At 38.3% G+C, this 11,817-nt stretch overlaps 1 protein-coding gene across 1 annotated transcript; it reads right to left on the bottom strand.

The window, feature by feature from the left end:
* Positions 1 to 496: 496 nt before the first annotated feature.
* LOC135615428 (mitogen-activated protein kinase kinase kinase 3-like) lies at positions 497 to 7,006 on the bottom strand. The gene is made up of 11 exons (XM_065113896.1): positions 6,482 to 7,006; positions 5,501 to 5,947; positions 5,181 to 5,268; positions 4,960 to 5,022; positions 3,807 to 3,967; positions 3,646 to 3,721; positions 2,684 to 2,743; positions 2,480 to 2,587; positions 2,122 to 2,358; positions 1,192 to 1,313; positions 497 to 1,110 (listed from the first exon to the last, which is right to left on the bottom strand). The coding sequence occupies exons 1-11, from the start codon at positions 6,871 to 6,873 to the stop codon at positions 828 to 830; spliced, it is 2,037 nt and encodes a 678-aa protein (XP_064969968.1). The 5' UTR covers positions 6,874 to 7,006; the 3' UTR covers positions 497 to 827.
* Between the last annotated feature and the right edge of the window lie 4,811 nt (positions 7,007 to 11,817).

Raw genomic sequence — 11,817 nt, 5'->3', positions numbered from 1 at the left:
GGAAACGTCCCTTCTCTTCAAGGATCCATCCATCATCCCCATCCCGCTCATTACTGGGATTCATCGGTATGGTGGTGTCATCTCCAACGATTTCACGTAGTTTTACTGCATCATTTCCACAATCATCTCCCGGAGAGCACGCTTCCATGGATAGCATCCATCCCCACATGCATAGGGACGAAATGACCCGCCATGGTTGATGGAGTTCTCAAAACCCATTTCAGGACTGGACTGTTCTCCTTCACATCTCTATCCACTGAGACAGATGGAAGTATCCTTCTCGTGAATTGCTATTTGCTACACCATAATTCAGCTTCTCATCTGCCTCAAATACCTCCAAAGATTTCCTTGGAACTTCACGATGGGATTCAATCGGAGCTCGTTTTCTGCATCATATCTTTATCTTAGATTTGAAGAACAATCAACTCTGTTTTTGTAACTCTCATTCTGCAATCCTGTAAAATGCACAAAGCTGCAACTCAAGGCAGGCATGAAGTGGTCTGAATTCATTTTTGTATTTCTTTTTTTTCCATATCATTTTTTCTTTTCTGCATGAACACTCTATTAGTTATTCCATGCTATGAACACAAATTTGCTCTATACAACATGTGAGATCTGATTGTACTTTACTGCTACATCTTTATCAACAAAACCAACTACATCAAACAAAACTAACATTCCAGCTTGAAGATCATATTTGAAATCTTCCCATGATACTACCCAAGTGGTCAGCTGAACAAGATGAAGGATGAACATTTTAGTAATAATGTTCCAACCCTTCCACAAGCAGTTGCCCGATCAAAAACTCGTATATTCACAATTTGGCTTCACAAACCCATGTTTGATCTCCGAGGAGAATCGTATGGTGCTTGCGGCTTGAACAGCGCGATATCGAGCCAAGGATCTGGAAGCTTATTGCATGGTCTGGTTGGATAGAGTGCTGATTTGACTGGGCTCTGGTTAGCTGCTCCAGATAAATAATATGAATGAGGAGGAGAAGGCAGGCAACTTCTATTAGTTTGCTTGAATTGCCTTAATGGACTGGAACAGGGTGAGAGAGAACACGGGGAGACAGGTAGAGACATGTTCAATCTCATGTTGGGTAAATCGCTGCAGAAAAAAAGAAAGTGTTAACACCAGTTTAGGAACAAACACGGAGTTATTATGAAATCAAGCTTGAACTCAGACTACCTCGGGTTCTGGCATGCCATAGGAATTGGCAATCGTAATCCAGATCCTCGTCTCATTCCATAATCTCTATCATGTAGTGGAGAAGTACTCCTATTGGAAGAGAACTCCATGGTGCTCTGTTTCTGCATCAGCAGTAACATTAAGGTAGGGATTGTATTGCCGAAATAGACCAAAATAACCGGTGCAAGCTAACTGTGAGAATTAGCATGCATAGAGTTATTAAATTTGAGTCATAATTGCATGTTAATTGAACAAATATGTGCGCAAAACAGACTCAAAGTCCCCCCTTATCTAAACTAGTAAATATCAGAAGTAATATCACGTTGATTGAGCATGTCTGCACACATAGGACAAAATCACGAGACAAGCGATCAATCAAAAACATGCCTCAATTTCATTGAAAAATATTTCAGCCAAATATGATTCATGGGAGGAATTATGAAGCAAATATCAAAATTTTGTCTGAGGATAGATAAACTATCATAAAATTATTATCTTAGAACATTATTTAATAGTTTGGTCTATGAAATATACTGAACAATATAGCTGAGAGAAAAGTTATGGAATTGGCTCCATCTTTAATAGAAATGCCAGTATGAAGAAATAAGGAAGCTAATTTTGATGGAATATCTAAATAACTTGGAAAATATGCACAACAGGAAAAAAATAAATGAGTCGAAAACTCAAGAGAAACATGTCTTTCATTTATTTAGAAAAATAAAGGGAATCAAGTCTACTTCCATATGAAATATATAAAGGGACACCCCAGACAAAAAAAAGACACTTCCAACATATCAACAACATCCTCCATCCTTCACGTAAGGAAAAACTTGAATTTGATCTGTTGCTAGTAATCAGAATAATAAAGCCTGATGTGCATATAATCGAGAAATTATTGACATGCTGGTGCAATTTTCTGTGTAACTGTACCATTGGATGACTTGCATCAGAGGTAGAATAGGCCACATCCTTGATAAGATTCAACTTTGCAGCTTTAATTATTGCTTGGTCTCGAACAAAAGGGTGATCCATCAGCTGCGCTGATGAGGGACGAGCTGATGGGTCACGCTGCAAGCATAGCTTTAAAAACTCCTTTCCTTCAGAAGAAAAATAGTCCGGGAATTCTGGTATATCTTTACTGTTACCAATTTTAAATATCGCAGCAACCTGTTAATTGAAACATAAACCTAAAAATTAGGAACATTAAACATGTACCCATGAAACCTTAGAACACATTCATGCTGGTTTTATCATTGAATAATCAAGTGCCAACATATGGATAATGTACCCCTTCAAACTGGCTCCAGGGAGGCTTTGAAGATGCCATCTCAATAATTGTACATCCTAGGCTCCATATATCTACTGAGAGGTCATAGCCACTGCTATTCATGACAATCTGCATAATGTTAAAATTTCCAGAAAACCAGAGCACTTAGTAGTTTGTACATGAACTTCAAGAAGGCAGCATTGCAAATATCAGGTAAAATCTTACCTCAGGAGCCATCCAGTAAGGGCTTCCCTTGAAAGAACGTATTGAAGTGTAAGAAGATATCTGTTTCAAGATGAACAATGTGAGAAACCGAGTAAAGTTAGCAAAAACAATAACCATTAGTCAGCACAGATAAAATGGAAATCTCGACTAAAGTACAGTAATGCATCTTGCTACATTCATGTCTCAAGTGAAAAATAGACAAGGCTAATTCTTTTTTTGAAGTCACTATAGTATATGATTGTTTCTTCAAAACATTGTTTTATGTTAAAATTAAATATTTGGACTTGGATAGATTAATTTCCTCACTGTAGTATATCCTTGACTTAAAATAGTTTGAACAAGTCAGATGTTTTCACTCATGATGATGTCATACTATCTCCAGTTGCTTTGGTCCTCTGGGTCAATATCCATATGCTTGAACACAAAAATAAATTAAGATAATAATAGTTTCCAAGTTTTATTTTCAAATTAGCACATTTAGATCTCTCTACCAATTCAACTTAGTTGCAAACACTAATAGTCACAGAAGCTATCACCATTAATTGCAAAACATCATATACAATTTTATTTGGTTGCTACTTCATCACTGACCCTGCACTCCTGGAATGATATGCATAACAGGGAGAAGTAGAACTTGTTTTTCCGCTTTTCATTTATGTCCTTCGTTGATGGCATCAGGTACCACATACTGGACATTGATCTCAAAATCTTTTTTCTACTCATCAAAACCATTTCATAGTTCCATAATCCCTTTCTTCTTTTTGCATCGCTATCTTCACTTTTTAGGACATACGATCAATGTTAAAAAGAAAGAACATGAATCACAAAGAGAGGGTATGCTCCAGAAGTTTCCATTGAACCAGAGATATGCTTTTAGTTTTCTGCAGTTTTAGTAATCAAATTGCATTCCAGATTATTCCATTTTGTAGATATGATAGAAATTCAATTACTAAGAACCTTACATGTTTAGCCATGCCAAAATCAGCTAGTTTGATTTCACCATTAGGATCCACCAGTATGTTTGCTCCTTTAATATCCCTGCCAGGTAAGAAACCATCTAATGCCATCAGAGCAGCAACAAAAACAAAAGGTGTTTCCTCCACAAGGATTTGTTGTCATATACCTATGCACAGTATTCCTCCCATGTAAGTAGGCAAGTCCAGAAAGGATTTGAGCAGTGTAGTTGCGGATTAAAGATTCCCCAAAAGGACCATATTCCTGAAGTAACTTGTAAATAGAACCTCCAGAGACATACTCAAGATAAACTGAGAGTGTGTCTTCAGCCTGGACAAGAAATTTTGTAACTGATTCAGGTTACATTTACTCAAGGTATTTAAAAACACATTCTTTGAGTAGATCCTAACAAAAATTCAATAGATAAGTCCAGATCAAATTGGTCCTTACAATATTGCATATTCATTATCTTCTTACAAAAAGTCATAAATACATGAGTCACATATTATTTAAGATGTCTGAAATAGCATTCTTCATTTTTTTTAATTACTCATAAATCCAACTTGATTTTTTTAATGTTGTTCACAGGTTAATTGGTCTATAAGCTGAAGCTTCTTCAAGCTGAATTATAAGGGTTACTGTCCTAAGAATTTCTTGTTTCACTAAATTTTGTTGTCAGATAAAAAGGTTAAGGATGTGGAAGTTAAACACATCTTTGGCTCCATCCATCCATCCATCCATCATCGGTTGCAGGTGAAAGCTCCAACAGCCATCTTGAAGCAAGGCTACAACAAAATTACATAATGTACAAATTTTTATTTCTTGTATCTATAACTGTTTTATAGCAAAATGAGGTGAGAAATGTCACACAGCAGATTGATTGTCACATCAGAGATTTATTCAGATAGGTAGATTTCAGCTCGTTTTTGTATGGTGGACTTATTTAAATCAATCCTGAAATATCTCCAGTTTTTTAAGAGAACCAACAAGTATGATGGCAAATGCTGCAAAAGACATCCTCATGATCTAGAGTGTGGCAACTACGAATTAATTAAATGGCTTTCTAGATAATGAGACATGATATTTAGTGGGTGACTTTTGTTCGTTCCCTTTGTTCACCTTTGTCTCTCCCTTAATTTCTTACCATACTTGCATTCTCATTATGCAACCTAACCCAATGGTCATCACAAAAGAAACTTAAAGCATAAATCACTGGACTAACAAGATCCATTATGTGGAAAACATGGAATATATTTCACAAGGTCCTTAGTTTAAATAACTTAGTAGGTTTAAAGTTACCAGCAAGGTTATCAAACACTTACCAGTTCACTTCCGTAGTACTGCACGATGTTAGGATGTGAGAGCTTACTAAGCAAGGCTATTTCCTGATGGAATGAAAATAAATATCCAATCAGTTCATGATTTCATGACTTGTAGTACTCAAAATGGCAATTTCATGTTAGCTCAAATTCTAAAGAGTCAAAACCAATCTGGAAATGGGAAGGGATGTTATCTGATAGGCGAGACAAGATCAGAAGATTGCCTGGTTTAGCTGGTTGAGACATTCTCTGGAATTTGCATCATCAGAAATTTCTTTGACCTCTTTAATAGCACACATCTGCCCATTTTCACTGGAGCATGGTCACTTGAAGTCAGATCTAGAATAGTCTAATGTTCAGGAAATAAACAGGGAATATGGAATTCTTTATTGTACAAGAATGCAACTCTGGAAAAACATATTCCTAGTTAAAAAACTACGGAGGTTCATGTGTCATGACAACATCAGTCTGCTCTCAATCAATATGAAACCACATTACAAGATCTCAAGTGTATATGCATAATTGTGCACAATAAACCAAGTACCTGTTGAATCCAACATAGACTTGACCAAAGGTCCCCCTGCCCAATAATTTTCCCTTCTTCCACAGCGACTTAGGAGAACGTGAAGAAGACGATGATGGAGAAGCAGAAGAGCAGCTGGGAGAGCTTGGAGGAAGAGGCAATGGATGAGGTGGGCTCCTCAGATTGTCCTGCCAGCAGTTTGGGGATGCTGGACCGATACCGAATGAACTGGGATGCACAGGTGATGTAGGAAAAGTATGCCCTCTCAAGCCAGGTGAAGGACTCGCAGTCCTTCTACTGAATATGGTGTCTGTAAAAGTTCGACCATGAGAATATGCATTTCCACCATTAGGATGCTCCAAAACTGGACTGCATGAAAAGAGTTGCATATCTTCTGCCGTCTGCTCACGCCTTCGGGAATCATGCGTTTCGTTTCTTCCCCTCGGCGTGTTGATCGGGTCGGAATACCTACAAACAATACGAATATGATCTAAATCTCATTTTTGACAAAGATAACAACAAGTCCTTATTTGCAAAGTAAGCAAACATAGCCACCAATGTTAGATAAGTGACTCAAATTAAGGGTCATAGAGGAAACAAGAAAAAGAAACAATGATCCATCATTCCATGCGAAAAGAACAAGAAAACCAAAGGGATATTTCAGCAAGAGGCAATTTTTCAGCCTAATAATTGAAGTAAAATTTAAGAAAGGGGAAAGACAATTCTTAGTTTTACTAACGGAAAAATCTGCCCAAAAATAGCAACAGACCGAATCTGAAAAACAATCAGAAGTAACGATTTCCACTTTATTAAGATCTCTGAGCTCCAATATTACTCATCGCTTTAGACCAATCAAGCCAACCAAAAAATTCAATCTTTACCAAAACCAAAATCAAAGAATGAAAGGCACAACAATTTCATCTGGAACGAGCACAATCCAATCAGGCCTCCGAGAGACAGAAACCACAACGAAAAGAACAAAAAGGAGCCAAGCCCAGTTACCTATAGATCCCAAGATCTGGCGTCTCCTCCGAGGAGCCGGAGGAGCTGATGCTAGACGCCGAGGCCGAGGCCGAGGCCGACCCGGTCGACACGCCGTGCGGCGGGATCGAGGTCGGAAGCGGGAGCGGGTGACCAAACACAAAGCCCGTTTCAGATCCCCTTCCACCGGAGCCGCCGCCGCCAAGAAGAGGAGGGTTTCCGCTCATCCTTGGGCGGAGAGCCTCGTCAAAGCTATGAGCCTTCGCCTTAGTGCCATGTCTACCCACCAGCTCCTCATCCGGCGGCAGCGTCACCGTCGCCCTCGGCGTTCGCGGCGTCTCCAGCTCCTTACTCCGAGGGCTGGGTGTGGACTTCGACTTGGATTTCGACTTCCCCTTCCACCACGCCGGCATCTTCGCGAGAGGGGAAACTTCGACTGCTTCGGCAGCAGATTTCACCGGAATTGAGATAAGATAAGGAAGAAAAAGTTGTGATTTGGGGGAGAGGAGAAAGCAAGAAAAGAGAAGGAACCTTCGATTTGGATTGAGTGAGAGAGAAAGTGAGAGAGAGAGAGAGAGAGAGAGCGCGAGGGAAAAAAAAAACATCAGAAACTTACCCGCCGTCGAGCGGTCAAGGGACGTCCACGTGGGTTCCAACTGTGTCCCACGTAGATTCTCCAATCAGCGAACAGGTAGCTGTGGGAGACGCGTGACGACGGGTGGAAAAAGTGGTCCGGGTGAGAGCCCTGCTTTGGGTGACAGCTCATCACAGCGCCGACCGGCGCTTCTCGCGTATGAGATGACGTGGGCCTCCCTGGAACAGCAAACATCATCTTTTCTTTCTCTGCCCCCACGGTCACTCCGTTCCCTACCAGCGTGAAGCGACCGTTGGGGCCCACGCTTGGGTAGGAAATGGGGGACGGTGGGGTTGGCGCCGAGGTTTAGAATCTACCTCGATTGTGCCTTCGCGGGTGTAGATTTTTTCGGTGCATTTAATGCAAGCGTTGCGTTTCGCCTTCCGCCTTTGCAACGGACAGCCTCATAAATTTAATCTCGTTTATGAAGATACCAAAATCATAATATATATATATAGTGTTTATTGCATGTTTTACGTATTGATCTTATTTTTCTCCCACATACATAATGGCTTAAGCCAAGTTGCATGGTGAACCCCTCATGAATGATAAACATGGGGAAAATATTTAATGTGACAGTTGATTTGTAGTAGGGAAAATATCAAAGTAGCACTATGGGACATCAATCATTTACTAGTAAAATGACATGTTTTCATTGATAATTATTTGCGCATTACATGTAGCAATATTACCAGTCCCATTAATCATAGTAAAATAACCCATTTATAAGTCTTCAGTAACTATCTAAGATTCAGCAGAAGAGGAATTCCACCTGCAACAATCACATCCATGGCTTTTCCTTAGCTAGAAAGCCATTTGGTTTACAAGAACATGAAATGATCAACACTGGTGTAAAAGCCTGGAAGAAGGAAGATTACATCACACACACATTTTCTTGTCGTACCAAACCTACCTACTTTGTGTCTAATATACATAGAGAGAGAGAGAGAGAGAGAGAGAGAGAGCACTGTCGTGGATGCTGTTCACTCTCCACCTACTTATCTGTGTGGATCAAGCAATTAAATTAAGTACCAGAATATGTGAGCATGTCCCTGTCATTTAAGGCCTAACCGAGGAGTAGAATTGAAGCGAGAGAAGCTTTTTCCCATGACATACTTTTATGGTGTTGGTGGGAAGTCGGTAGGTTGGGTTGGGGAGGAGGAAGATGATGATTCCACCGACATGTGTAGTAGCTGGTAATGCGTGCAGGCTTAGGCCGCGGTTTGCAGTGACATTGCCATCCACAAGTACCTTTTACCTATAGCGACAAAATCGATCATCGATCTATGTTACGGTATATCATCACATTTTGAGAATCAGATCCGCAGTCAAAAGTAGATTTCATCCTCCTTTTGATATTACGTTTCGAGAATCAAATCTTTGAGAAGATGGATATTTTTTACAAAGGAATTATCGTTCCTCATATGATTATTTCTAAGCTGCTCAGCATTATGTGATGAGATCTATAGATCGTTATGTTTGTGTAGAAGAATTATGCATCTATCTTTTCACCATTAGATGTTGGTAGATGATGCCAGGTGCACAAGAAGATGCTTGGTTAGCCTTATTGGTGGTGGATAAGCTTCCCATGGACCACCTTTGGTGCAGCTTTCTGGTGCTGGGAATGTGCAGGTGAGATGCATGGAATCTGCCTCTCTCTCTCTCTCTCTCTCTCTCTCTCTCTCTCTCTCTCTCTCTCTCTCTCAGCCCAAGTCTTTTACTGTGTATATGTGGAAGAGAGAGAGAAGAGAAAGACTTCTCATTCTCTTTATTGATGATAGTACTGCTACAACAGCAAAGATTACCCCCCTCTTTAGCTTGTGGCTTTCGAGGTGGCGTTCAGATCTCTCTCTCTCTCGGGGAAGCTTCCAACTATGATGGGGGAGTACAAGTCCAGGTTCAGAGCTCCACTTGCCAGTGACAGGCTGAGCCACCACCACCACCACCACGTTTCACCTTGGGACTGGAAGAGATGAAGCAATCCACCATGTGAAGCACACCGTCTTCCCAGACGCAGTGTGAGGAAGTGCAAGTGACGTCGGTCATGTCTCGTGGAGATGATGAGGTGTGGCTCGAGTCATGGCTGTGCTGGGCCACCACCTGAGCTGTCCAACACTGCATTGGATTAGGTCAAGTCCCTCTCACATGACATCTCCTTCCACCTCATCTTGGTGGGTGTTGCATAGCTTAGGTAGGTCAGATCACAACACCCTTAAAGAGTCCTGTGTGAGGTTGGGAGGGCTATAAACAACAAGTCATGTTGTTATTGTTGTTGTTGTTGTTGTTATTGATCCATCTTCACCATAACTATTATTATTATTACTATTAAATGGAGGAGTAGATTGGATTGAGCTTTTACAGATAATTGGAATAAAAATCCCTATTTGATTTGATCCAGTTCAACACTGGCTTGCTCATCAATTGAGATGAATGAGTCTTATGTCCTACTTATGGCTGGATGAATTATATTTTGTTTGAAACCTCTACTTGTGGTGATTTGTAATTTAGGATAATTCATTTGAGATTTGTAGCTTATTTTGGAAGGCTTATTAATTAATATATATTCTAAAACAAAAGCATTTTTATTTCTTACATGCATCCTTATTCATCCAAATCTAATTATATCAAACCATATTTTTTAGAACAAAATGGTAGGAGTTCATATGATCTCATATATATAAAAAAAAAAGTTTTTTGAATTGTTAATACATATAGTGAATCCTTTTCTAATGACTTCAGTTTTTCAAAATTTTTATTCGTCTATTTATAAATATTGAAGCAAAAAAAAAACTTAAAATAGACACATATTATTGAAATAGTAAAAAAAAAAAAAACCCACATCTACACATGAAAGAATCCATTGAAAAATATTGATAAGGTTCTTATCACAATGAAAATTAACAATGGACATAAAAGTTTGCAGCTTGTTTCATTGTGGCTGCATAGGTCACACAGGATGATGTGGGTGACTTCATGTGGTGTGTCTCTTGAGAAAGATATGGCTCAAACTTAATCTCTCCTAACCATATCCAACACTAGATTACAAGTTGTCTCAACAAAAGAGAATATTTGGCACAAGAGTGTCCAATGTAGAATAGAGATGCTTAGATTCTTTACAAGCTTGTCCCTGATGGACAGATTAGGCATCACATCATCATGAAAGCTAGTTGGACACAGCCCCATGATTGATCAAAAGAAGATCCCCAGATAATATTGCTTGCCAACATTTGTACTACAAATAGTTGTATGACAGAAGTATCTACTTTTTTCCTTCTCTATTATTTTTTATATTAGATCAGATTTGATATTGTGATAATGCTTGAATCACTGGATCAAAGTATTAAACTCAATTTTATGATGTTTATAGGTTTAAATAAGTCTTTCTTTTATTTTGATATGCTCTTTTATGTGTAAATATAATTTACTGTTGGATCAAATAAAGCTCCCTATCACTATTCTATGACACAAGAACAATGAAATCATGTCCTTGCATTGCATCATTTCCATGAAGGCCAACAATGTAAGCTCCAAGAACAAGAAAATGGTCATAATCTTTCTTTTTCTTTGGTTTAACTTAAGAGGTGAACCATTTGCTAATTTAGCCCCCACATCAGGCACTTTTTGGTACCAATTTCTTTTTGATTTGGGGCCAATCATTGAGATTCTTATATTGTCTTCCTCACTGTTACAATTATAAATCCAAAGTGTAGTCCACTAATTGAAGAATTATTGTTTGTAATTATGCAGTTCATCGCCTTAACAAACCAAATTTAAACATTTTTTGTACATTAATATGATGATTGATCACACATCTTCCTTTCTACAAACTAATTGATGTTATGTTTCGACTAATAGTGTTTAATGGTGCATGAAAGAAGATTATAGTGTCTTTATGTATATAATTTCTTGAAATTTGGATTTATTATTATTTTTAAGTAGCTATATAACTGACTTCGAAATCTATTTTACTTGTCTAATTTCTAGCGGATCAAGAAATCCATTCTTCGCGTAAACAACCCGTGCGAGATTATACATTTATTGTCATTTGATTCTAAATTCTTATCAAGATTAGAGATAAATGATGGAAAGGATTCTAACTCTAAGAATTATCAGCTACTTTGTTTTATGGTTTTAATTTGAGTTGCAAGAGTATGCATTTGGCCTCACAAATATAGTGTAATCTTCAACCACAGGATCTTCCAGCAAAAAAGCCAAATTAGAAAGACCAGTTAGGTTGCTGGCTGTGATTTAGGATTTGTTTGTTTCCTTGATCGAATCAAGTCATAGAATAATACTAATGAGATGTTCTATCTTGATGCATTAATCTGTTCTAGATTGTTTATGTTCTATGCTACTCTAAATTAAAATAACTATGAGGCAAAGAACAATTGTTTCTTGGATTTCAAATTGGGGCAAAGTGTTAAGAGTTCTAAATCACTCAACTCTTCTAATTTCTCTTTTCTTGAACAGAATTATAAGATGAGAAAGAATTGTGTGTCTAATTACTAAAAGGAAAGAAACAAAGTTACAACTTTACCATGTATTTAAATGTAGATCTAGAAAAATTGTAACTACAAACTATAGGAAAAAATTGAATCCTTGTTGTTCATGTTGTGTATTTGGTGTTTGTATGATGAGATCAAGAAAAGTGTAGTCTTTGATCACATTTTATGAGTAATTTTCAGATCATTGGAGATCCAATATTCATCCATCATATGTAATT

Source organism: Musa acuminata, chromosome BXJ2-6 (genome assembly GCF_036884655.1).
Source record: "Musa acuminata AAA Group cultivar baxijiao chromosome BXJ2-6, Cavendish_Baxijiao_AAA, whole genome shotgun sequence".
Taxonomy (NCBI): domain Eukaryota; kingdom Viridiplantae; phylum Streptophyta; class Magnoliopsida; order Zingiberales; family Musaceae; genus Musa; species Musa acuminata.
This window is presented reverse-complemented; position numbering and strand designations above follow the sequence as displayed.